General features: G+C 42.4%; 1 protein-coding gene across 1 annotated transcript; it reads left to right on the forward strand.

Annotated features, from left to right (window-relative positions):
- The first annotated feature begins 861 nt into the window (after window positions 1–861).
- RAB15 (RAB15, member RAS oncogene family) lies at window positions 862–25,411 on the forward strand. The gene is made up of 7 exons (XM_007437846.4): window positions 862–1,513; window positions 9,971–10,031; window positions 12,956–13,016; window positions 14,521–14,598; window positions 15,262–15,351; window positions 16,698–16,763; window positions 21,568–25,411. Exons 1-7 carry the CDS (start codon window positions 1,390–1,392, stop codon window positions 21,724–21,726), a joined length of 639 nt encoding a protein of 212 aa, XP_007437908.1. The 5' UTR covers window positions 862–1,389; the 3' UTR covers window positions 21,727–25,411.
- Window positions 25,412–27,010: the final 1,599 nt, after the last annotated feature.

Raw genomic sequence — 27,010 nt, forward strand, 5'->3', positions numbered from 1 at the left:
GTACATATATTGTACCCATTGGATTATTAGCTTTGGGCATAAGCAATACTATTCAAATTGGAAAAAAAAAAACGGGTTAGGAATAAGCAAAAGAAATGGAAGGAAGGAAGGAAGGAAGGAAGGAAGGAAGGAAGGAAGGAAGGAAGGAAGGAAAGAGAAATTTAAATCTAGTTTTACACTAATATTATTCACTGCATTTCTCTATGCCTTTCTATCCTTGCAAACCATTTTTGCTTCCACTATATCCATACACCTATTTGTATTTTGCTGTTTGTTCTTTAATGCTTAATGCAGTATGAAAATATTTGGACAGCACACCTGAGGGTGTTTACATAGGATACTCCCCATAATTCATCAAACCATGATTTCCTCAATTAACCCAGTTATCTGGGTTTGCACAATATGAATTGTCAGGGTTCAGACAACAAAACTGAACCAGTTTCCAAACACGTTTTTGCCCATCTGGTACCATCTAGTGGTGGTCTGACGTTTTGCAACCCAGATATAATTGCAGCCCAGATATATCCTTTCAATGGCTCTAGAATTGTGTCGCTCTCTGCTCAAAAGAATTCTGAGCATTAAAATGCATAATCTTAGCCAAATAGATGGTGAACAAATATTTTTCCTAAAATCCGGAATATTCATTCAAATGGGACCTAGTTCCAGAAAAGCAGGTTTAGGACCACCGCCTCAGAATTTGTAGGCATCCTGTTATTAAAGTGAGTTTCCTTTTTGTTACCTTTGCTCTACCAATCTTTATTTCAACTGGCACGTAATCTTACTCAACTCAACCAGCTTGCTAGCTACTATCCACCGTTCCCCTTCCACACCATTCCTTGTCTATTAAGGCAGCCAGCGCATAAAACTCCGCCCAGCTGACGTTCCCGGTCCCCGCCTTCCTTCATTCCCCGCCTTTTTCACTGGTCGTCAGCACGCGGGGCAAAGGCAGCGCGCTCGCATAGCCGGATCTCGAGGCCGGGCGCGCGGGCTGCGTCCCAGTTCTGCGCGCCCGAAGCGCTCCCTGCGTGGGTTCCTGTGTCACCTACAGCCTCCAATAGGAGCAGCAGCAGCGCCTTCCACTCCTCCCCGCTAGCCGCGCTTGGAGGAGAGGTAGTTTTCTGCCGGCGGCGCTACCAATCGCCTCCAATTTCACCCATTTGGATTTCCTCCTAGTGGATCTAAGTGATCGAAGAGGCGCTGCTGCTGGCGCTCTGTCGCCCCCTCCCACACCCCCACCCCCGCTTCCTGCAGCGCCAGCTTTCCCGCCTGCTCGCTCGCGCTGCTGGGGCTACCGCCGCCCCAGACCAATAGGGAATTCCGGGAACGGAAGGCGCTCGGCTGGGATGGCAGCCGGCGCAGCGCGGGGCTGAAGCCGGACCGGCCCCCGCCATGGCCAAGCAATACGACGTGCTCTTTCGCCTGCTGCTCATCGGGGACTCCGGCGTGGGCAAGACCTGCTTGCTGTGCCGCTTCACCGACAACGAGTTCCACCCTTCGCACATCTCCACCATCGGTATGGGGGGGGCGGGGAAGAAGAGGGATCCCCGCTGGACTGGACGTGGTAGCCTCTCTGCCACCTCCGTCCATCTGAAACAGGAGACAAAGGCGTCCAGAGGGCCGAGCGGGAGGGAGCCTGCGCTGCCTGTCCGCCGTGCAATATGCCCTGTCTTGGGGACGGGAGATGGTTGAGGCTTGACGGCTGCTCTTCCAGGGATTTCGTGAGCGGCGGGGGGCGGGCGGGTTGCATCTCGCGTCAAGCCACTGCGTCTTTGGCGCGGGTTAAGCCGCGAGCGTATTTGCACCGCCGCTTCTGATAACCTGGAATGGGGAGGGGGAGACTTCAAAACCCGGGAATCCGGCTTCCGAGGCAGACCTGCCCGCCACTCTTAGAGGCTGAAGAATCCCCCCCACCCCCCAGTCCTGCTTTCTCAGTGCCTGGAGTTCTGATTACCTGTTCGATGCTGCCTCCATGCTGGGCCTGCTAGTGGTGCCTTCAGTTGCAGGGAGCCGGTTTTAGTCAATCAGCGTCCTGGATCTTGAGTTGCGGGCGGCTGCTGCTGCTGCTGCTGCTGCTGCTGCTGCTGCTGTTGGGTGCAGTAATGCCAGCTCACCTCTAAGGTGAAAATAAACACGACGTCAGTGTTGTAAAAGCATGAGGAAGGCATACATCCATGAGTCAGATGTGGAAGGCGGGGGTTGGGGGGGGGAGAAAACAAGCAACAGAAAATAGCTCTTTGTTTACAGACTTTCACAGGGATGCTCGTGCTGATCCTGAGGAAAGAAGTACCTTTTCCAAGCGTTTTGGGTGGTTCTTCTGAAGAGGTTGCCCCATAGATTGAACCCTTAGGTGGGAGGGGGAGCAGCCACTTCTCTGTTGAAGGCTGCATTTCCTCAGAGCTGTTCTGCTGGGGGTGACATACATGGACCAAAGGGGCAGATGGATAAGACCAGAGCTACAAGTGATGGCACAACCCGTTTTCCGTCTTTGATAGCTGCCTTTTTCTCTCTGAAGCAGCAGAGTTCCATGAAAGGGACAGAGGGCTGCTGGTTGGTCACCCATGGCAGCTATTGAAGCTCATAGACATATCAGTATAAGTCACTGGAAATGGTGACCATTAATGATTTGGTTGATTAGGACTCATTGGAAGCCCTTGAGTAGAAGCTGGTTTGGCACATGAAGCCTCTGTGCTCCCATCCCGTCTCACCATGATCTTCAGGGGCAGAAGGGAAAACAAGTAAGATATAGGGTATGAAGCAATGGAAGAGTCCACGGGCAATCTCATCTAAAGGTAACAGTGGCTGTAGTGGTCCAAGTAAAACCTTCGGTCCCTGGAACCTTCCTCAGTGAGTCCTCTGGATGGTTTTGGTCTGTGAGGCTTCTTCTCATTCAGCTTTCGATCAAGGCAAGCCAAGGAGCTTCCTTTGGATATATCTTTTGCTTGTTCATAAGTGCTGGAGGTAGGCAACCAATAACCCTGGTTGCTTTGGACATATGTTCCCTGGCTGCATAGTTACCAGGAACTGTAAGCGCTGCTGCTCTAAACATTTGGAAAGCACCTGAATGTTTATATCTGGCATGGTTTCAGCTTGATAAGGGATGGGAAAGTTAGAGACTGCTGTGTGGGTGGGAAGGAACAGGGCGTGATTGTAAAAATCCCCTTGATTTTTATTTATTTATTTATTTAGAAAATGTATGTAGCCAAATATATAACTCTGAGGAGCAATACAGTAGCACTTTTCTTCAGTCATTTCTTGTATCAAGAAAAGTCAACTTAACTTTAAAATCCAAAGTGGTCTTCCTTGCATTGCTATACCCAGATGCTAAAAGAGGTATGATGGGACTCAGTTCTGAAAGACAGACTCCCTTCTCACCCCGTTTATAGTGTATTGCATGAATCAGCCAATGGATAAGCCAACCATGTCTTAACATGATATGTGAACTAAATGTGTCTTTATTACAACTAAGAAGCCAGAGATTTATAGAAGTGTTAAAGTCACTAAGGAATATATTGAAAGTGATGACATATTAGTTACAGTTTCCTGTTGGTAAAGCCTTAAGCTAAAGAGGTGAATACTTCTGTATTTAACTTTCTGGGCAGTAAGAATGGATACAATCCAATTATCAATTATTGTAAGAAATGTAACTACAGTGCAGGGTGAGATGAAATTCCCCTTGCTTTCTATTTCTTTACAGTACATCTCTAGCATAAAAAAGTACTTTAAGCAACAGACTTAGTAGGGATAGCATGCATAGAATAGGGTTCTGCACTTAGGTAAGAGAAGCAAATGCACAGTACAAGATAAGCAATACTTGATTTCGCAGTAGTGCTTTTGAAAAGGACCTGAGTGACCCACAGATGAAGCATGAGCTAGCAATGTGCTGCAGCTGCCAAAGAGCCAATACAATCTTGGGCTGCATCAACAGAGGTATAATGGTTCATGGGAAGTGATAATTCCACTCTATACTGTTCTGGTCAGACCTCATCTGGAATCTCTGTCCAGTTTTGGTAGCCTTAATATAAAAAAGTAGAGGAACTAGGAAGAGTGCAAAGAAAAGTGACCAAGGTGATGAGGGGCTTTGATGATAAATCCTATGAAGAACAGTTCCATTTTCTTTCTCTCATCCAGTGCCTCGTTCTCCTGCAACTATTCCCAGAGCCACATTTCTGAGGCCATGATCATCACTCACACCTCACTTCATCTACCACCCACCCACTATTCACAGATGTAAAACCTAGCCCTACCAAAAGCAAAATAAATCTAACCCCTCCTACACATGCACACACTCATCTTAATGGTGTGTTGTCCCAAGTGCCATCTGGAATCCCCAATATGTTCCATTCCCACCATTATACAGTGGGGCAAAAAAGTATTTAGTCAGCCACCAATTGTGCAAGTTCTCCCACTTAAAAAGATGAGAGAGGCCTGTAATTTTCATCATAGGTATACCTCAACTATGAGAGACAAAATGGGGAAAAAAATCCAGAAAATCACATTGTCTGATTTTTAAAGAATTCATTTGCAAATCATGGTGGAAAATAAGTATTTGGTCACCTACAAACAAGCAAGATGTCTGGCTCTCACAGACCTGTAACTACTTCTTTAAGAGGCTCCTCTGTCCCTGTAGTAATGGCACCTGTAGTAATGGCACCTGTTTGACCTTGTTATCAGTATAAAAGACACCTGTCCACAACCTCAAACAGTCACACTCCAAACTCCACTATGGCCAAGACCAAAGAGCTGTTGAAGGACACCAGAAACAAAATTGTAGACCTGCACCAGGCTGGGAAGACTGAATCTGCAATAGGCAAGCAGCTTGGTGTGAAGAAATCAACTGTGGGAGCAATAATTAAAAAATGGAAGACATACAAGACCACTGATAATCTCCCTTGATCTGGGGTTCCATGCAAGACCTCACCCCGTCGGGTCAAAATGATCACAAGAATGGTGAGCAAAAATCCCAGAACCGCACAGGGGGATCTAGTGAATGACCTGCAGAGAGCTGGGACCAAAGTAACAAAGGCTACCATCAGTAACACACTACGCCGCCAGGGACTCAAATCCTGCAGTGCCAGACGTGTCCCCCTGCTTAAGCCAGTACATGTCCAGACCCGTCTGAAGTTTGCTAGAGAGCATTTGGATGATCCAGAAGAGGATTGGGAGAATGTCATATGGTCAGATGAAACCGAAGTAGAATGTTTTGGTCTAAACTCAACTTGTGTGTGGAGGAGAGAGAATGCTGAGTTGCATCCAAAGAACACCATACCTACTGTGAAGCATGGGGGTGGAAACATCATGCTTTGGGGCTGTTTTTCTGCAAAGGGACCAGGACGACTGATCCATGTAAAGGAAAGAATGAATGGGGCCATGTATTGTGACATTTTGAGTGAACACCTCCTTCCATCAGCAAGGGCATTGAAGATGAAACGTGGCTGGGTCTTTCAGCATGACAATGATCCCAAACACACCGCCTGGGCAATGAAGGAGTGGCTTCGTAAGAAGCATTTCAAGGTCCTGGAGTGGCCTAGCCAGTCTCCAGATCTCAACCCCATGGAAAACCTTTGGAGGGAGTTGAAAGTCCGTGTTGCCCAGCGACAGCCCCAAAACATCACTGCTCTAGAGGAGATCTGCATGGAGGAATGGGCCAAAATACCAGCAACAGTGTGTGAAAACCTTGTGAAGACTTACCGAAAACATTTGACCTCTGTCATTGCCAACAAAGGATATATAACAAAGTATTGAGATGAACTTTTGATATTGACCAAATACTTATTTTCCACCATGATTTGCAAATAAATTCTTTAAAAATCAGACAATGTGATTTTCTGGATTTCCCCCCCCCATTTTCTCTCTCATAGTTGAGGTATACCTATGATGAAAATTACAGGCCTCTCTCATCTTTTTAAGTGGGAGAACTTGCACAATTGGTGGCTGACTAAATACTTCTTTGCCCCACTGTAAGAACCTATTTCTACCCTAACTTATCACTGTCCCCTTTAGATATAATCCAGAACTGCAGGGAAAGAAGAATGAGCTTAGGGAATAAAGTTACTAAAAGTAAAGTACAGAACGTTTTCAGGTTAAGGGCCACATTTTGCCTTGAAGTTGGGTGCTGGGGATAAGATTCTAAAACTTAGCTGGTAGAGTAGGACAAAAACTACATTTGATTTAATTGGATTTACATTGTAAAAAATTTGAAGATTTCTGCATTCATGAGGCATATGTGGCCCTGGTTTAATGATTTTCTTGAAAAAAATATGGTAGAACCATATTTAAAATAATGTTGAATGTAATTCTCATTGTGCTCATTTAAAAAATTGATACCATTAAACAACTAAATTCATAAGTTGCTGATGGTCGTGATGGCCACTATCAGAGGCAGCAGCTGTGTTCACTCAACAGGCAGGACTGGAACCACTTAGGCAAGCTCACAAGAAATCTAAGATAACCCAAGACATTTCAGCCACTGCTATAATTCAAGAACAAACCCTGTAGAAGCACTGAGGAACCGAGGTGAGAGAAATTTGGGAGGTGTGGGTGGAAGGGCAAGTCTGAGGGAAGCTCAGAGTTGCAGCCCTAAGAAACTCAATTATTATGAGTATATATTTAGTGCCAGAGAAAGCAAGGAATGACAGACTATGGACTGTTGTAAGATTAAAGCAGCCCGTTTGTAGCCCACTTTAAGCTATTTAATAAAAGTTCATTTAATTCTTTCTTTAAACATTAACAAAGTGACTCTGCTGTTCCATGTCTTCCCTATGTTCCACCTAGTCCCTTCAGGTTGGAGGGGGGGAGAGGAGAAAAACAAAAGAATTCCCAAACAGGAAAAGGTTTGGTGATGGCAGCAAAAGAAGTAGATCCTTCAGCTTTTATCCCTGGGTTCATGGGGTTAGGCTTTATTTGGAAGAAAGAAAAATAAGAAAGGGGCCCCCTCAACAGTGAGGGTGTGCTACAACCTATGTCTGCAGAGCAGCAAATTATTATGAATTAAGTGCTAATCCTACAAAGAAAAAGGCAGCTTCTTTAGGTCATGCCAATTGTAAACCAGAACATTTAGCAACTATCACAGCACCTTAGTTACCTGTTTTCTTCTCTTGCTTGGAAACAAATATGGCTGCCTTGTCTTCCTTCCGTCCTTCCTTGTAAGATATTTTCTCCCTAGTGTTGCACACAGATAATCATATTTTATAGAATCATCTTTGGTATAGTAGAAGATGTCATTCTAAGTTCACCAAGGATTTGTCTAAGCTGCTATTGTAAACTTGTATAGCAATAGCAGTAATAAATGTGCCCCTTCCCCTAATGATAAACTGTAGTCTGCAAAAAATGATACCATAATAATTGTGTTGGTCTTTAAACTGCCGTGAGACATTTTGATATGTGTGGGGTTTTGTCTCATTCGTTGTTCTTTTTTAAAAGCCATTAGCTGGGATGGAAAGATGTATTCTGATACTGCTTTGGTAGGCTTGCAGCAAAATGCACTCTTGCCAGCTTGTTCATAATGGTATCCACATTTTTTCTTACATTGAGAGTCTCTTCATGTAGTAGTTTCCTAACACTGATGACCTCTAGGTGAGCTGAACTTTTATTCCCATAATGGAGCCACAATAGCCAAAAATCATGTGGGATCAGCATTATGAGAGTTGAAGTTCCATCCATTTGGAGGACTCCAGCTTGGGGATGAGTACCTCTATTGGAAAAAACATATATAGTGCAGCTTTTCAAGAAGTAGAGAAGATTATTGCCTGGCTAGACTTTCAGGCCCCACTTATCTATTTCCTGAATTGCTGAGATGGAAGATTAGCAGAGTCACAGGGGGTGAAATTACTGGCGTGTTGCCTCTCTTGAAAAGCCTGTTCTGCTCCCAGGATTGGTTAGAATGTAAAATTCTGACCACAGACGACTTTAGCCGAGTACCTGTAGGTATGAATAGTTTTGCAATAAGAACTTTCCATTCTTGCCAGTATAATTTCTTCCACAATGAGCCATTTACAAAATGGTCTTGTTCTCCCACTCAGTGATATAAACCCAGAATCCTCACTTGTATCCTGAAAACGAAAATGTTATTTGTGCAACTGTAGAAAGTTTGCAAAATAAGGCTTCTGGAGTGCAAAACACTTTGTTCCTGATGAATCGAATGCAATTTATGAGTCACAAACAAAGAACTGCACGATCTTCTAAGGAGACAGTATATTTAATCTTGAATCAGGAAGTTTCTTCTGAAGAATATAGCTATTCTTTAGCCTAGTCAGCTCAAAGTGATCATTTTATAGTAACTTGAATTCTATTGCTTCTTTCAATTCAGTGTCTAGTTATCACAAGTTAAAAGTTGTGGGTAGATACCAGAAATTGCTTTACCCAAGTCACACCATCAGTCCATTTAGCTTAATGCTGCAGAGGCTTCCAGAGATTTTGGCCACTTTTACTGGACTTACATGAGCCTGTCTCCTACTCTACTTAGAATGTTAAAGTCTTGTTGCATTACGGTTCTCTTTCTGGGCTTAACTACCACACAGTTTCTTATGTTACAGCTAGAATGAAGGCCATTTAAAGGGCTACAAATAAAGTTCCTTTCCTTCAGGACTCCCACACTTCTACACTTTGCATTGCAAGCAAAAGAAGATACAGGCCTCAAGCAGAGTTTGGCAACATGCTTGAAAAAAAGATGCCACTGTTTTAAGGAATCAATTCATTAAAGTTAATGTAACTCTGAAAGCATTGAAGCCACCAGAAAAGATGAGAGATGCTCCTCCATCTTGTGCAGCAATTTGTCAGGGTGCCCTATATCTAACCAATTGTGCTTCACCTTTCCTAACCTCCACAGAGGGAGGGCAGACCTTGCTATTGGCCCTGATCTTAGTTTGGCCAGGCAAGCTTTGTTAGAAACAGCAACTCAGATGACCTTTCCCATCCTGTAGGGCAGTTTTGAGCACTTCATAAAGGCTTATTGAGAATTTCTCTTTTCCTGGGTGACTTTAGAAGCTGCCTACCAGGTAAAAATTCAATAGGAGAGATTTATATCCTGCTGGTTTATGTGCTTAACAATTTAGAGACAGAAAGGGAGCACCAGTTGAACTTCTGCACCATCCATTATTATTTCTTGATACTGCTTGTTTGTATTTGTGAGTAGCCCCTTAGGAGAATGTTAAGACACTTAACATTTTCATGCCTTTCTGTTTCTTGTGGGACCCAGGTTCTTTGACAGAGATTGATGGGATCAATGCCAAATAATCCCTGAAGAGTAACACAGGATGTAGTCTTTTATCATCAATTATTGCTTATGAGAACTTCAACTTTAGTTGACTGAAATGAATTGTTGGCTCTGCTACTGAGATGTTATGGAATGCTCACAGATATTTCAAGTACTAAGAAGACCAAGGATAGATCGGTCAATATGTTGCAACTAGGAAGAATTTCAGCAGAAAAAGGATAGATTGCATCATCACAATGTTGACTTAAACTGTATGTCTGGATGTTTGAATATAAATACAGTATGGGATTAATTTTGTAAACAAGTAGGTCAACTTCTTGTGCTCAAGCAATGGGGGTTTGTGAAAAAAGAACAAATATAGAGAGGAATTATAATGGAATGTCTAACAGAACTGGAAATATGGAGGAAGGAGCAAAATCTTTACAGGAGGGAATTGGACCATTGTAGAAAAAAAAAATCTTAGTCCAGGGAGGGAGAAAGAGACTCAGAATAACTCTGCCTTGATTATGCTAGTTATAAGTTGATCTGGAGAATTGCTTTGACAAGCTTTCAAGATTCTGTTATTTTATCCTACTAGCAATAAAGATCTTTTCAGAAATCCAGGTAGTTCTTGATCCTGAGTTTGTCAGACTTACAGGACTTGACGTATGTCTCTGCTTTAATATTCTAAGCGTAATTTAATTTCATACAGCAAAATATATTGGATAATTGCTAGGATCACCATTTGCACTTCATATGATTTTATTTTATTGTTCGTAGGAGTTGATTTTAAAATGAAGACTATAGAAGTAGATGGAATTAAGGTCCGAATACAGATTTGGTAAGTGATCCAAGTATTATGGTTTTTCTTTGTTATGGATTAATTGAGAGATCTTAGACAAGTTACACATTTCAATATGAAATAACAATGACTATGATCTAAGATAAAGAGTAATTAGAAAATAATCATATATATACAAGTGTAAAGCACTTTGCAAATCATGAGCTTTTTAAATGACTAGTAGCAGTAAGGAATTAATATTCTGTGTTGAACACCTTCAGGTAAAGAGGTTCAGTAAAACTCAGATATTCCTTGGAGATAGGCACAGGTATCTGCAGTGAAGCAAGTCATATCACACACGTCATGCATTGTGCAACTGATGTGCTATATGTCATGATGCAACACACACCACTTCATTCCCATTATTACCACTATGGCTTCATGGTACAGTTGATATCATCATGCTTTTACTGGGTGTTTACGGTGAGAGCTCAGCTATTAAGCCATTGGTGTAGGGTTGGGAGATCAACTCTTTGGCAGAAGGTTGCAGAATCCTGGGGCTGAAAGCCTGTTCTGAGTTGGGCCAGAGCCAAAGTTGATGGGGCAGGCAGACCTTGCTGCACTTCTTCTCTGCCTACATCCTCTCCCTTCACCCCGTCTGGGATGAGGGTTGTCCTCAGCTTCCCTTCTACCTTCTCTTTCTCCACGATGCTCTGAAGGATGCAAGAAGAGATCTCCTGACCATGGGACTGAGGGACTTAATCCTTTGATCCCACAATGGCCCCAGTCTAAATTGGGATTTGGCTGTGCCTTTTTCCTAATGAAAATTGCAGGTGTTGACAGCTTAAAGAGGAGAGGCAATGAGTAATGCCCTGTTAAAATGGAATGTGGGTGCCTCATTGTTCATTTATGACATGAAAGGGGCATTTATTTTCTATGATTGTTTTTAATAGGGATACAATTAAATCTATCCAGCAGGGGGCAGCCACGTCACACATGCTTCTCAAACTGAAACCTGGTCTACAGTATATTCTCAGATGCATTGACAGGGAATTCACACCTTGTAAAAATATTAATTGTGGCTAGTTTTAGGCCAGAGTCCAGATCAGATATAAGAAAGGCTATAAAAGCAGAAAGATAATCAGTACACACCAGCTGTTTGAACTCTTCCACTGCCCTTTTCTGTCTTCATGCCGCTGTGCAACTAAATGTGTTTGGCCTCTGCTGGCAGGATGAAGAATGGATACAGTTGGAAATCATGCCTGATCTCTAATTTCACACAATTCAGAGAAAGAAGTGGAATAATAGGCAGTCTGTTGGTTTACCTGTGGCACTTGCTGTTTGGTCCAGTTGTCTATTTAACCAGTGTTACCGAAGACTCACTAATATATTAATTTGCTTCATTTTCCTTCCCTGTCCCCTTCTCTCTTCTTTTTTTGTGTACACTACTGTATACAAAATGTAGGCAAGGACTTCCATGTTTAAATGTAGATATGTTAAGCACTTTTTAACAATATGATGGCAATAAGTATACATTTATCCATGTGACCCTGTTAGGCAAAGTTGGAATGGCTCATGAATATAATTTGCATTGTATAGTGTTGCACACAACCATAAGCATTTTTTTCCATGGATAGACAATACATGGTAAATAGGAGGCATTTAAAAGAGCTTGTTCTTACAGTGCAATTTTGAAGCATATTTACCCAGAAACCTAAGCCCCTTATTCCTTAATAAGCAAACACAGAAGGGTCATCCTATTCTGAAATAAGCACCAAATGTATTTGACACAATACGCAGAAGGCTGGCATTGGCTGGTTGGTTTAATTGCTTATTTATGCTTTCATTTCAGTTTCTCTCCATCCCTGCTTGTGCCCCATTAACTCATCATATGGTTTTTATACCTTTGTTTTTGTATTGTTTTTGGTGTTTTTTTTTATGTTGTTTATGAATTGCTGTGAGCCTCCCAGAGTTATAAATTTGAAATGAGCGGCTATATAAATATAAATAAATAAATAAGATTCTGGCCATTGATATTTGAAAATTAAAGCTCAGAAATACATCTCCAGCATTTCAGGCAGACTTAAAACCAGAGTGGCCAAGCTATGCCTGTAGCTCATTACTTTTCTTTGCCTGAATTTTCCCTCAAGCTACTCTGGCAGTCTGCATATCCCTCCCCCTCCTTCTCTTTGACAGGGTTAGGGTAAAAGAGGACAGCTGGCCCTTGGCCTCCCAGTGTACTCCAACCCTGATCGGGATTGGGACCCAGGCTGCTCCAGTCCTTGGGCCAGCACCACTGCTTCTCTGTATGTACTTACACGTACCCTTCTGTCTGTTTTTCAAGCCTGTTGGTTTCTCAAGAACATTCGTCTTTTAGAATTTGAAAACAGAAAGAAGTTATGTAAAGCTGTATGCATACAGATTTCTTACTTTTGAGAAGAATTTGAAGTGGGTAGGAAGGATGCATTCATAAAGCTTTGTCAAGATATAACATGCCTTCCATCTGGTGCTTCCTTTCAGTTTTCTCTCTCTTGGCTCCCTGGAGTTTTAAAACATACTATGACATCTCTGAAACCAACCTTCTTCTACTACTTTGCTTCCTTCAGATATGGAACCAGTCCCCAATATCTCAGAGTTTCAGAAAAGAGCTCAGAGCATCTCTTTAATTTGGCCTTTAAAAATGTGCCACTACTAGGTTTATAAACAATGCTTGAATATTTTAATCCTTTTACTGCTGTTATAGATATTTCCCTTTTTAATTCTTCTTGCATACTGGCTTGGAACAGCATATAAATGCCATAAATAAAACAACATAATAAATTATTCCTAACTTTGCTGAGCTGCTGGGGTCTTGTTCCTGAAATCTGGGGGAAGTTTTGCGGTTGAGCTTTCTATCAGTAGGATGCTGATCTTATACCATATACTGCATTACCAATGAAAAGTGAGGTTTCCACTTGCCATAATAACATCTGCTTCTGTTCCAGGGACACTGCAGGTCAAGAGCGATACCAAACAATCACTAAACAGTACTACAGACGTGCCCAGGTACAACATTTTGGCTAAAAGTAGAGATGAAAATACAACATTCTGTGGAAAAAAAGAGAAACTTTTGCAGTATCCATTGTAATTTCTCTGTTTATTAGGTTTGCCAACACAAATGCAACCAGATTTTTTTGAAATGCAGGGGGGATCACCAGATTGGGTGAACTGGGGATTACTGTATCTCCTTATGACAAATGCTGACAATAGTCAGCTTTGGGATGAAGAAAAGATCCCAGTGTTAAATATAGTAAATTGAATCAAGAGACAGGAGGATGATGGACAAGAGTCCATCCAGTTTGGGAGAACCACTCGTCCTTCATCCTGTTTGGTGAAAACGGTCCTCATAGAGGTGAGAACAGTGTGGCTGCTTCTGTCATTCCTGGCTGGAAAACTGTAGGACCCTGTAGTTCTGGATCACCCGCATGGAGCAAGTGATGGGATGTGATGGTTTCCCAGGCTCCTTCCTACTCTGTGATTCATTCTCCCAAAGGGAGATAGAGAGCTTTCCACCTGGGGCTTTGCACTGTTTTGGATGTATTTATTGTTTATTTAAAACATTTATATGTCTGCCCATCTTAAACCAAACTCTAGGTGGCTCACAACCCAAGGATAAAAACAAAATATGCAAACAATAAAACAAAGTCCTAAAAACCAAAAATAGAAAAACCTGTTTGGGTTGGGATTACACCCCAGCATTTACACTTTCATTTTGCATTTCTGAGAGAGAGTTTCCCTTTGCTGGGAACTCCCCACTGCCTGCCTTCCAGCTCTGTGGTCTTCCTCCTCCCCTCCAGTGTGATGCCCCTGAAGTGCCAGGGTAGCCTCACAACAGGCTCCGGGGATTTCTATAGCCAACCAGACTAGTTTTTATTTTTCCTCACCACAAACTAACAGCATGTATGATATCAGAACGTTAGGAGAGAGGCTGAGAGGAACTGGGGAAGGTTTGGGAGATGCCACAGTGGCCTTGAGAAATACATATCAATGACTATTTTTCTATCCCATCCAGTCCCTAATGCTGTATACAGGCAAATATCTTCCTGCACTTCCCATCTAATGTATTGAAAGGACAGCCAGACAACATTGAGTGTGTGTGGCTACATGTGTGCATGTCTTTGAGTCAGTGTTGACTCCTGACAACTGCCTGGACTAGTCTCTGCAGTTTTCTTGGCAAGGTTTTTCAGAAATGGTTTTCCATTGTCTGCTTCCCAGGGCTGAGAGAGAGTGACTGGCCCAAGGTCACCCAGCTGGCTTCGTGCCTAAAGCAGGACTAGAACTCACTGACTCCCAGTTTCTAGCCTGGTGCCTTCACCACTACACCAAACTGGCTCCATTACCATCTACATTAAATGTATCATTCCCCAAATGCTTTCTTGTGCTCCTTTCCTGGGAAGAATATTAGGGCGTGACCTAATAGTAAATCTGTTTTCCTCTGAGTAAAGGCTTTTCCTTTTCACTTATGTGATACCTACATTTCTTTTGCTCCCTTACCTGGTTCTCTTTCCAGGGGATATTTTTGGTTTACGACATTAGCAGTGAGCGCTCATATCAGCACATAATGAAATGGGCCAGCGATGTGGATGAGGTAAGCAGAAGCATTTCCTTGCTGTTTGCAAATTTACTGGGGGAGGTTTGTTGAAGTGTTAGAGGGGATGCTGTGGCTAGATGGCTGTATTGTTTCTGCACAGAGGGATGTTCTGACTTTTCGTTGAAGAAGCCTTCCTCACCCTTAAAAGGTATACAAGCCATAGCTAGTAATACATTTTCCACTTTCCCTCAGGATTGGCCACATAATTCTCACCCTGTTGTACCAGATCACTGAACTGTAGATATTAACTTGGGATACCTTTTATATTCTGATCCCCCTTCACTGAAATAATTTGCTGCCTTCTGAATGAACTTAAGGGAAAATTTAATCAATTTGGGATGAAGGAAATGATATGTAGCGTGGTGCAGGGAATTAGATCTAGGTGCTCATGCATTTGGCTAATTTTCTGGAGGCTCAGTTATATTCTGAGTCTTTGAAGCCCATTCCTTACAAGGCAAGTTGAAATGCTTATGAGATGAAGAATATACCAGATGATGCTTTTTTAATCCTGAGAGACAAAAGTAACTGCTCCTGTGATTATTCTCCTTTGTATGCAAAGCACAGAAACAGCAGTAAATAAAAACAAGGAGTACTTTTCAGCTTAGCTCTTACAGAGCTGTGCAGACAGGAAACGACTAAAGACTCTCACATCCTTTCCAGTATGCTCCAGATGGAGTCCAGAAGATCCTCATTGGGAATAAAGCAGATGAGGAAGAGAAGAGGCAAGTGGGCCGAGAGCAAGGCCTCCAGGTAAAAATCACCAATAGGTGGGTCCAATTACAGAAGCCAGATATTCATCGAGGTGATGGATTAGCTCCTCAGCTAAGCTGCATCAGTCCAAGCAGATTATGGCCCTGAAGGACATTCTATACAAAAGAACTTCCCTCCTCATAGAACATTAGCACATAAGGAATCTTTTTCCCACAGCCCCCATGTGAAGTGTGATTGTGTTGTGTGTGTGTCTTTTATGGAGAAGAATTAAATCATGTGTCACCAAACATACATATGCACCCAAAGTTTATGTGGGTGAGAACTATGGAATAAAGGCAAGGAAAGCAATTCAACATTATCAAGATACACAAGTCTGTGGAAATGAGATCAGGAACCTGCTACCTTTTCTATATAGATATCCTACAGATTTTATTTTGTGTCTGGATCACTGTTTTATTAAAGATGAATTGAGGTCTGTATCTGGGACCTTAGTCAATCAGTTTTCCAACTCTATACAGTGATACCTCGGGATACGAACGCCTCTGCTTGCGAATTTTTCGGGTTACGACCAGCTCTGGCCCCAAAATTTTACCTCGGTTTGCGAACTCCGCCTCGGGGTACGAGCCATTTTCCGCCCGTGCCACGTGGTCCGCGGCCATTTTCTGCCCGTGCCACGTGGTCCGCGGCCATTTTTCCGCCCGTGCCACGTGGTCCGCGGCTGTTTTTCCGGCCCTGCCGCGTGGTCCGCGGCCGTTTTCGCGCCGTGCCGGGCTGTTTTCGCGCCGCACCGGGCCGGGCCGTTTTCGCGCCAGGCCGCGCCGGGCCGTTTTCACGCCGCGCCGGGCTGTTTTCACGCCGCGCCGCGCTGCACCCGACCATTTTCGCGTCGCACCACGCCGCGCCCGGCCGCTTTCCGTGTGGTCCGTGGACGCCAGAACGGATTAACGGTAATTACATTGAACCTTATGGGAAATTGCCTCGGGTTGCGACCAAATTCGGGCGGAGGGCGGAACGGATTAACCGGATTTACATTGAACCCTATGGGGAAATTTGCCTCGGGGTGCGACCAAATTCAGAGGGCGGAACGGATTAACCGGATTTACATTGAACCCTATGGGGAAATTTCCTTCGGGTTACGACCAACTCGGGATACGCCCAGAGTCACGGAACGGATTAAGTTCGTATCCCGAGGTACCACTGTATTAATGACATACAAGCTGCAGGACAATATATGGTTCTAACATTGCTCTTCTTGCCTTTTACAAGTAGCTTTCTTAGACTTGGAGATGAAATAGGGGTGGAAAGATGGATTTGAAGAGAGTAGTAGAATAATATGTCAAACATCATTGGGTTTATATGTTAACCATTACTACTTTGTCTTGCAGCTAGCTAAGGAGTATGGCATGGATTTCTATGAAACAAGTGCCTGTACCAACTTGAACATCAAGGAGGTAAGAATCTTGGGGATGGAATAGCCCAAGTGAGTAGGGCTTCTAGGTCAGTTGTCATCTTTGCAGTTCAGTCTGAGATAAAGTTTGCCAGGTCACTGAAATTTAATGGACACCCATGCAACACTTCCACTTATGACGGTCCTGTATCTTCCAGCTGCTTCTTCCATCTCTCTCTCTCTCTCCCTCCCTCCCTCCCTCCCCCCTCCCCCCTCTTTCTTTCTTTCTTTCTTTCTTTCTTTCTTTCTTTCTTTCTTTCTTTCTTTCTTTCTTTCTTTCTTTCTTTCTTTCTTCAATATCTGTTGAGGAGGAAAAGACAGAATACATGTATTTGATTAATAGAGCTGGGAATTCAGTAGAAAATCCTTGGGCTCATCTGTAATTCTGCACTCCAAACAGCCAGTAGTTCCTCATGGGAGAAAAAACAAATTACATTATACTGTTGCATTAAAATAATGTTTTACAAAAGTGAAGCTTATACAATGTGTTGAATATAAGTCATTAACAATTGCTTTGTACTACTGGAATGAGCTTCTGGTTTGATATAATGGAATACCCAATTTTCACTGAAACTCACCTAAAACAACCTTTTGAATGCAACATACCAAAATGCATCCTCATGATCAGGAAGAATTTATCATGATGTTTGTAGCAGGTAGGACATACTCTTTTGTGCATCACTGTGCAAAGCTGTTTAATACAATTCTGGTTAGATTACCCACCTCCCACCCTGAGTCCTGGTGTGCTGCCTCATTGTAGCAGGGTGATGTTCCTGGGAGGGATGAGCAAGGAATGCTGGAAGTGTATGCCAAGAGTATATATCCCCAGCAGGGTCATCCAAGGCATGAAGATCATCCCAGCTGCCCAGGTAAAGCAAATAGGCACCTATATTGGGCAAGGGTGATACAGGAAGATGTTAATTAGTGACAGTGATCACTTTAGTGACAATGGCAAAGGCATTGTTTTGTATTGCACGGGACATGGCAATGATAAACCACATGGATAGGCAATATAAGGTGACTGAAGAGATAGTACTGGACAATGGACCTCTCAGATCAAATGACACTCAGTGTGCTACTGAGAAAGAAATGAGGGTCATTCCAAGTACTAATGGTATTTATAATGTGGCTAGATTAAAGCCTTTGGGACATCTAGTTATTTAAGTTGTCATACAGAAAAAGAAAACCCAAAGCTGCAAAGGCAGAATTACAGTAGGAGCATGGAATATAAGAAGCATGAACATGGGAATTTTTGCTCAACACAGTAAAAGATGAAATGAAATGACTACAGATTGACATCTTAGGCATCAGTGAATTGAGATAGACTGGGATTGCACATTTTCAGTCAGAAAAACATGAAAAAGTTCTGAAAGAAAGAATAGCAAGGGTATAGCAAGAACAGTACTTGGCTACAATCCAATCAATACTTAAATAATATCAAGTAGATTTCATGGACATCCCTTTAATATGATGAATACACAAGTTTATACTACGAGTACTGATGCAGAAGAACAGGAGGTTGATGGATTTTATGATCAAGTTCAGTTTGAAATCAACAGAACATGCAAGCAAGATGTGCTATGTGATTGGAGACTGAAATGCCAAACTTGGAAATATTAAGGAGGAAAATGTAGTTGGATTTTATGTGGCTTAGGAAACCAAAATGAAGCTCAAGAATGACTTATCAGTTTCTGCTACTCCAATGATTTCGTCATGGCTAACAATGTTTTCAGACACCAAAAAAGACACCTGTATATATGACATCATCAGATGGAGTATATACAAATCAAATTGATTATATTAGTGCTAAAAGGAAATGGAGGAACTCAATTATAGCATCAAAGGCATGGCCACGTGCTGACTGTGGAACAGATCACAAACTGTTCATGTGCAAGTTCCAAATTAAGCTAAAGAAGAAGAAAAGCAACCAGTTTCCACATTAAGGTCTTGAGCATAGGCCCACCATTTTCAAGGAGAATATCAGGAACTGCTATGAAATCCTGAACCTCATTTATAGAGAACCAGAATGTGCAATGAAATTAAAGAAGTTGTTAAACATGAATGTGAAAAGAGACTGCCAAAGATGAAGAAACAGAAGGGATGTCAGAAACACTGGAAATTGCAAAGAAGAGAAGTAAAAACCAAGAAAGACCAAAATCTCAGAAGGAACTTAACAGAATTTCAGAGAGCTATTAGAAGAAGCAGTATCATAACATCTGTAAAGACATCAAAGATGGAAGCAGACATGAAAAAAAGAAGTCTTCTAAAAGATCTCTGAATTCAGAGGGAGGTTCCAACCTCAAATTGGTTCCTTCCTTCCTTCCTTCCTTCCTTCCTTCCTTCCTTCCTTCCTTCCTTCCTTCCTTCCTTCCTTCCTTCCGCATGCAATTTATACGGCTGCCCCACTCACTCATGGTGACTCCAGGCGGCTTACAAGAATAAAAATCCCAAATACAAAACCCGCTACACACACACACACACACCCTGGGTCAACAATACATTTACACTAGCCCTTTGATGGTCTCCAGGTCGACCTGGAATCCCCAGACTGCTGGCAAAACCATGTCTTCAGGGCCTTGCAGAAGAGCATCAAGGTGGGGGCCAGTCTTATCTCTGCGGGGATGATGTCATCCAATCAGTTACTATCTGTCCACTGGCATCTTTACTGTTGATAGTTGGTCCTAAAAGGCAAAAGCTGTCTACCACTTCAATATCTCCATTGTCAGTTCTGAGGGTTGTTGTACTGTTTCATTAGTTTGGTCTTCTTTATGTTTAATGTTAGTCCCTTTTCTCACTGTGCTCCTTGACTTTTATTACTAGAGCTTGCCAGTGGACAGATGCAAGTGGACAGATAGTAACTGATTCAAAGAAGATCAAAGATGGAAGGAGTATACTGAAGTATGCAGTATACTCAGTTCAGTAGAGATGTCAACATCAAGATACCTTAGAAGATATTCCCTCCTTAAAAGAACCTCTAGTACTAGAAAATGAAGTTAGATCAGCACTCAGGTCATTACCAAGTCAGAAGGTTATAGGAACTGATGAAACGCCCACAGAAATATGTCAAGCAACAGAAGAAGAATCAGTAAAGGTTCTAACCAAGCTATGCCAGCAAATCTGGAGAATGTTATAGTGGTCAACAGATTGAAAGAGGTCACTTTGCATTCCGATTCCAGGAAAGGAGACTTAATAGATAGAGTATCCAAACCATTGTACAATATCCTTAATTTCACATGCTAGTAAAATAATGCTTAGGATAATCTAATGCAGAGTAGAGCCCTACATGGAAAAAGAGATGCAAAGAATCTGCAAGCTCTAGTAATAAAAGTCAAGGAGCACAGTGAGAAAAGGGACTAACATTAAACATAAAGAAGACCAAACTAATGACAACAGTACAACAACCCTTAGAACTGACAATGGAGATATTGAAGTGGTAGACAGCTTTTGCCTTTCAGGACCAACTATCAACAGTAAAGGAACAGTCAGCCAAGAAATACACCACAGACTAGTACTTGGTAGAGCAGCCACGAAGGTCTTGGATAAGATATTCAGATGCCATGATGTGTCTATACCTACAAAGATCAGAATAGTGCAGGCAATGGTATTTCTTGTGACACTCTATGGAAGTGAAGGAGCAGGATAGAAAGGGTACTGACACTTTTGAACTTTGGTGTTGGAGAAGAGTCCTAAGAATACCATGGGCAGCCAAGAAAGCAAACGAATGGCTCAATAAAACAAATCAACCCAGAGTTCTCACTCAAGGCACAAATGACCAGGCTCAAATTATCCTACTTTGGACACATTATGTGAAGACCTAACTATCTGGAGAAGGCTCTAATACTGAGAAAGATAGAAGGAAAGAGATGAAGAGGACAACCAGCAGCAAGGTGGATCGACTCAGTTACAGTGATGATGAATGTACCATTGGAAAACTTGAAGGACCAGGTTAGGGGCAGGTTATCATGGAGAAAATCTATCTATGTGGTTGTTCAGAGTTGACATCAAGTTGATGGCACATAATCATCAGTTGTTTAGAGTCACATATCCCACTAAGCCATAATATGCTTTGGGGATGGGTAGTTTTAGTGTATGGTATGGTATGGTATGAACATGGCCGTTGTGGCTTGTAAACTATGGTGTATAGCTTAGCGTTTTATGCGAATCCAGCCAATAGTTGCTGATTCAGTAAAGAATGAACAAGCAGACCATAGCATAGCACAGTCTGTGAAACAGATCTGTATATGGGGCTGGTGGGAAATGGAGTAAAACAGATCTGTAGATAAAGCATGACTAAGCTCTTTATTTCATGAGAAATATTGTGTAATTTTCTCACTAAATCAGCTGGAATCAAGTGTTTAGTCTTATTAATGCAAGAAATGAAAAGAAATTATATTTAACCAGCTGATAATATAGTCCATATCTCTTACTGTACCATGTTTTTAACAATAGTACAATGCTCACTTCCTCCAAAACAGGCTTAGATAGAATCTCTGGCTCTGGATCTTGAAAGGACAGTGTCAACTGATGAATCATGCTACAGGTCTCTTCTAAATCTGGATCCTATTGTAGGCAAAACCCTCACCTATAGCAAATCAAACATTCCCAAGGAAGGAAGGAAACTACACAGTTTTTAAACATAACAGTATGAAAAAGATACACATTTAAGTATGTTTGAGTTGTCTAAAATGGGTGCTCAAGTAGGTGACCTAGTACTTGTATAACTTAAGTAGCAAATTCATTTAATTCTAAACACCACAGTCACCCAGATTGCAGGGCTCATAATGACCTTGATTGCTCCTCTTTTTCAGTCATTCACTCGTCTGACAGAGCTGGTCCTGCAAGCTCACAAGAAGGAACTGGAAGGACTCCGCACTTATGCATCTGATGAACTGAATCTAGTCGAGCTGGAAGAAGAAGCGAGCAAGCCGGAGGGCTCAGAGCATTCTCCCAAGGTCTGCTGGTGTTGAAGGCCTCCCAGTGTCCTTTTTCCCCATGCCCCCGGTGCAGGTAGAAAAGCTGCCACTTAGAGAGGGCTGACTCGCTGTACTCTATCCCTCTTGTCTTTGGTTGCCAGTCTGCCCGCCATCTGCCCTGTTGGATCCTCTTTGCATTTCCTGGTGTTTTTTCTTGATTGGTGGTTTCTGTTGCCCCAAAACTCCCTGGATCCAGATACCTTCAGATGGCTCACAATATGCAGAACATGACCCTGCTATCTTCATGGAAGAGCTGTGGCTAGCAATCATGGCTGAGGCTTGTCCAATAATTCATCTGACTCCAGATGCTCTGAAGCCTTGCCTGTTTCTGTGGATAGCCTGCTTGAGGCTAGGCCTGTTCCTTAAGAGTGGGAGAAGGAGTGTCTCTGTTCCATTCACTGTCCTCCAGGCACATCCTCTATAGCAGACCTATAGATGGCTCTGTAGTCTTTTCCCCCACATGCTTTGCCATCTCATTTCTGGATCTGTCCTAATGCTTGTGCAGCATTGCACTCGGGCCTGGGGCTTTTCAGCTGCCTTAGGTGCAGCTTTCTCATTCATACTGGGTTCCCTGAAATTCATCTCAGCAAAAAACAAAAGAAAAGACCTCTTGTTCTGTTAAATTGCAGCACCGGGAGTAAGAAGAATCTATCCCTAAAAAAAGGGGGCCATATGGTTAAATTTGCACCTCTAGCTGTTAGAAGAAAGTTTGCCTCTTCCCAGACTAGATTTCCATTCTGTTATACTTTAGAGCCCCATACTTTAGGGCAAAAAGGAAAGACCATTTCCTGTGATTTACTCCAAAACTTATAAGAAGCTTTCCACCCTCTGTATTTTTGGAGGAGGAGCAGCTCAATCAATGAGGTACCCACTTAAGTTAATCTTTCTGGACCAGTGGAAGCAGAAAATCCACTCTGCGGCATGTGTCCAGACCTGGCTTTGACAGCCTCCTTTAAATGATTTCCCCAGTATCTGCTGGAGCATTGATCAAGAAACAGAAACTGTAATCTGTGCATCTGACCTTCATTATTTCTTGCTGTCAAGATCCAACTTGGAAGAAGTTGCTCCAGACCCATTTATGCCCTCTCTTTACAATTTCCTCTGCAAGCTCTTGAAATTTAATCCAATACATCTCAGAGGGCAGGGAGGATTTTTGCCATGTGCTGCTAACATGCTCAGTTACAACAGACTGAAACCAGCCTCTCTGCATGTTGCACCAGCATCCCTCTCTTGTCTTGGCATTGACTTGCTTGATGGGGGAAGCCTAACACATTCAGTGGCATGCCTGGTTCTCTATATGCCTGCCTGTTCCAGGGTAGCAGCTCCTTGCTGGCCAAAACCATGAGGCTGCTAAGATACCTCTCTATATATGTACTAGAAATGGACCACAGCTGCTGATCCATAAAGAGCAGATGTTTACTGGAGGCTTTGGGGTGATGTGGAATGATGGTTTGGGGATCCTTCTTTACTTGGCCTTTAGCAGATGGTTTTGCCAAAGCCATTCAGTCTACTGCAAATGGCTGTTGTGGCATTTGCTGCTAGTTAAAACTGTCCCTTTCTAACAAAGGCTGGATGACTGGTGGATCTATATTCCTTTGCTCTTTTCCTTCTTCTATATATTGGAATTGATTGTTTCACTCAAGCAAGGAAAGGGGGAAAGCAGTGTCAAGTAGTGAAAGACAGGAATAATGAGAATGCCATAGAGTGGAAATAATGCTGTTGACATGATGGAGGTCAAGAACATGGAACTTGTGGTCCTCTAGATGTTGCTGAATGAGAGTTCCAAACATCCCTGCTTATGCCAGCTGAGGTTCCTGGGACAATTCAGCACCTGGAGGGTCATAGGTCTCCCCTTTTGTCCTGAAAGCAGAGGGCCTTGAACCTCTGAAAAAGCTCTCTTTTACAAGTGTGTTATTTTCAAGTAGCTAGTTTGACCTCTTTCCGTGGGTTGGATGGATTTGAACCGGTATCAAGCCATTACAATAAGTGGAAACACTGGTGTTCTACCCAACAGTGCCTGCTACTGGCAGAGGGACTCTTGTGCTACAGATTACTGAGGGAGGCTACAAGACTGATAATTGCTGGTTTCACAGGGGAACCACTTCTTGCCAGAACTAGATTTATACTAGAGAAATTGTAGACACAAACATACACATAGCTATTAATTTATTGTAGCTTTATTAGGAGCCAAGGTATGTTGTAAAGATCAGATTTCAGTGAAGATGGTCCGAGGACCAAGAAGTCTGTCGAGGGAGAGAAAAAAGGAAAAGACTGAAGAAAATGGGACAGACTAAAGAAAAAGGATTGTTTTTATTTTAATGCATCTTTTTCAAAGCCCTAACATTATTGGGCTACTTCTTTGGAGCATTATTTGTTCTTAGTTGCTTTTGTCCATATAATGAGTTTGAAAAGTTAAATGAAGGCTGAAGGCCAGTTCATATGTGTTTGCTGTCCAAGGCCTGATGACTGTTTTTCCCCTGACCAATTCTTTCCTTCCTTGATGGCGAACAGGCTTATCTTTGGTGAGTCCAGTTAGCAGTTTTTAAAGACTGCTTCTAAATCTCTACTATGGAAGGGTTATATGGGATGAGTTAGAGCATCTATTTACCATGTGCTCAGTACAGTTGGAGATGGGAATAAAGCAAAGCAAAAACCCAGATAGTGGCTAGCTGGCTACTGAAAATGTGAAGCAGTTCCTGGTTCTTTAAAACTTGCAATGCATTGCTTTCAAGGAGGCCTCACTGAAATCACGAAGGAGAGGTGTGTCACTGAAGGGATAGGGCAGCATTTCAAATTGCCAAAGCTTTCAGGACCCAAATCCTGCAAGCCCACATGGAAATATATATAAAAGCATTGGTCCTTGGGGAGATCCACGGAATGTCCCCAGTAGCCTTTTCTGCCTGTTGCAGTTTAGCATCATGTTGATCTGCTTGCTCTATTTAGGAACTGAGAACATAGCTGCTGATGCTGCTACCAATGCACAAAATTGACCCCACATTAAATTCTGTATGTTCAGAAAGTGAGACAAGAAAAGGAGCAGACGATGCTTTTTGCCCATTGATGGAGGTATATGAATTTTCATTACCTAGACCAGCAGGAGCTCTTTCTAGGGTTTAGCTACTTAAAAGTTGTTGGTGAAACTTCTAGTTTGCAACCCTGAGCAAAATAAGTCATGTTTTTAGCATCTGGGGAAGGATAGGCAACCAGATGTCACCAGATGGGAGTACAAAGCCCATCAGGCCTAGCAGCCTGGTTGCCAATCCCTGGTTTGGAAAATTGCATTCTGAGTTGTTGATGACTTGTTGAAAGCAAATGTCTCCCATTCAATATGAATATTTTTGGGGCAGATTAGAATGATGCTCTCTTGAGATCACAAAAGTAGATTTCAAGCCAGTACCTGGGAAGGGAAGTGAGCTGGCTTCTGAAAATGTAATGCTATCCAGTATTCTGAGGCTCCTTCTGTCCTGCAAGTCATGGGCCATAGCAACTTCTCTGTCTGTAGCAGAAAGAGTTGCACATAATTTGTCATGGGATCCAGCCAAACGTACAACTTTCTGAATCCTCTGCTGTGTCTGTACTTCGTGAACTTTGCACTCTGACTGGGTTTCCTTGTATAACCTGTCATTGTAATTCATTACTTTAAACAACAAATTAATGAAACATTTACAAATAAAGATTCTCAAAGTGGTTGGTGGCTCTTGTATTTCCTTACCAGCTATTTAATCCAATATATGGTCATGAGAACTTCACTTAGAGCAGGGTAGTGTAATACTTTCTGGGTCAAGGGTTGCACTTCATCTTTAACTTGTATGCTAAGTTCCCTTAAGTAGTGGGGAGGGCTGAACAAAATCTAATTCACTTACAACTATATTTAAAAGTGTAGTATGATTACTCTCGTCATATATCTGTTAATTTCCCATTTCTGTTGTGTTAAAAACTGCAACTTTCTGGAGGCCACTAGGAGTGGGATTCAGCACTGGGAGTTCTGACTTGAACCATAGGGAGATCAAATTGCAAAGCTTTCCCAGTGTATTTAGAAAAATGATGCATAGCACCATTTTTGTTTAATTCATACTACAAGTGGGTTCATTGACATGAGAGATGAACCAAAACAGAAAACTCCATTTGGAAGCAGGGAAGTCAGGTTCATGCATCACTACAAACAAAACAGTACAACCAACATTGTTCAGGAGCCCACAAGAAATACAGCCTAGGTGTTCAAATGTGTGACCACCTATGATTGCAACTGTTCTGGATTAAGGCAGCTGTTTCTAGCATGCTTGTTTAAAAAGAATAAATTGTGAAGAGAAATATAATATTCTCCCCATTTAAACTAAGCCTATTAGAAGTTTGAATGACTAAAATCAATGACATCCGCCCTTGGGTCGTGTCTGTACCTTACATTCTGCACATATGACTGTATAGTACAGTTACATTCTGTACAGTAAGAGATTTGTCACTCATCACCTTGGATGACTCTTTGCCTTCTCTTAGTCGATGTAAGAGAGCCAGTTTGGTGGAGTGGTTAAGGCATAAGGCTAGAAACTGGGAGACTGAGTTCTAGTCCTGCTTAGGCACAAAGCCAGCTGGGTAACCTTGAGCCAGTCACACTCTCTCAGCCCTGGGAAGGATGCAAAGGCAAATCCCTTCCGAAAAACCTTGCCAAGAAAACTGCAGGGACTTGTCCAGGCAGTCTCCAAGAATCAGACACAATTGAACAGATTAAAAGAAAAAAGTTGAGTTAAAGAATGATCCAGATTGATTCACAGTAGCTAGGTACATGCAAGAAAAATTGGAGCCTGATCCTAGGAGAGAGGAAGGCTACTGTCTTAACTGTTATGACATTGATTCCAGCAGGAATTTTTAAATCTGGTTTATGGCTTATGGTTTGGCAAAGAGCAGGCCATTATGGTTTGTTCAACAAACCATTATTAAAGCAAACTAACTTAGCACAATATGTAAACCCCATCATTGACAGTTACGGATGCAACTACTTGGTGTTTGGACAAAATGGTCCTTTGTCCACATGTTCTCAGAATGCTTTCACTTGGCCCTGGTGGAACTTGCCTTAATACAAGTTTGCTTTCCTTCCTTTTTAGAAAATCATATCTGATTACTGTGCTCTGGTTACACATCTTACCTCTCCCTGCTTGAGCACTTTGGGAATCTGATCCAACAATTAATAATTCAGTGCACATTCTTGTGCCAGGAGAAGCGGAAAGGCTTTCATTACCTGGGTAGAAAAGATGATGTGTCATTTTCTTCTTTTTGAATGATG

Source organism: Python bivittatus, unplaced genomic scaffold (genome assembly GCF_059951505.1).
Source record: "Python bivittatus isolate LINGU-HERP-01145 unplaced genomic scaffold, Pbiv_v1 ctg000480_np1212, whole genome shotgun sequence".
NCBI lineage: Eukaryota > Metazoa > Chordata > Lepidosauria > Squamata > Pythonidae > Python > Python bivittatus.

What these genes read in the sequence shown, in the direction of transcription:
- RAB15 (XM_007437846.4), top strand. Translation starts at nt 1,390, where the DNA reads ATGGCCAAGCAATACGACGTGCTCTTTCGCCTGCTGCTCATCGGGGAC. An exon ending in AAGGTCCGAATACAGATTTG is followed by an intron (nt 10,032 to 12,955) that starts GTAAGTGATCCA and finishes CTTCTGTTCCAG; the next exon opens with GGACACTGCAGGTCAAGAGC. An exon ending in AGTACTACAGACGTGCCCAG is followed by an intron (nt 13,017 to 14,520) that starts GTACAACATTTT and finishes TTCTCTTTCCAG; the next exon opens with GGGATATTTTTGGTTTACGA.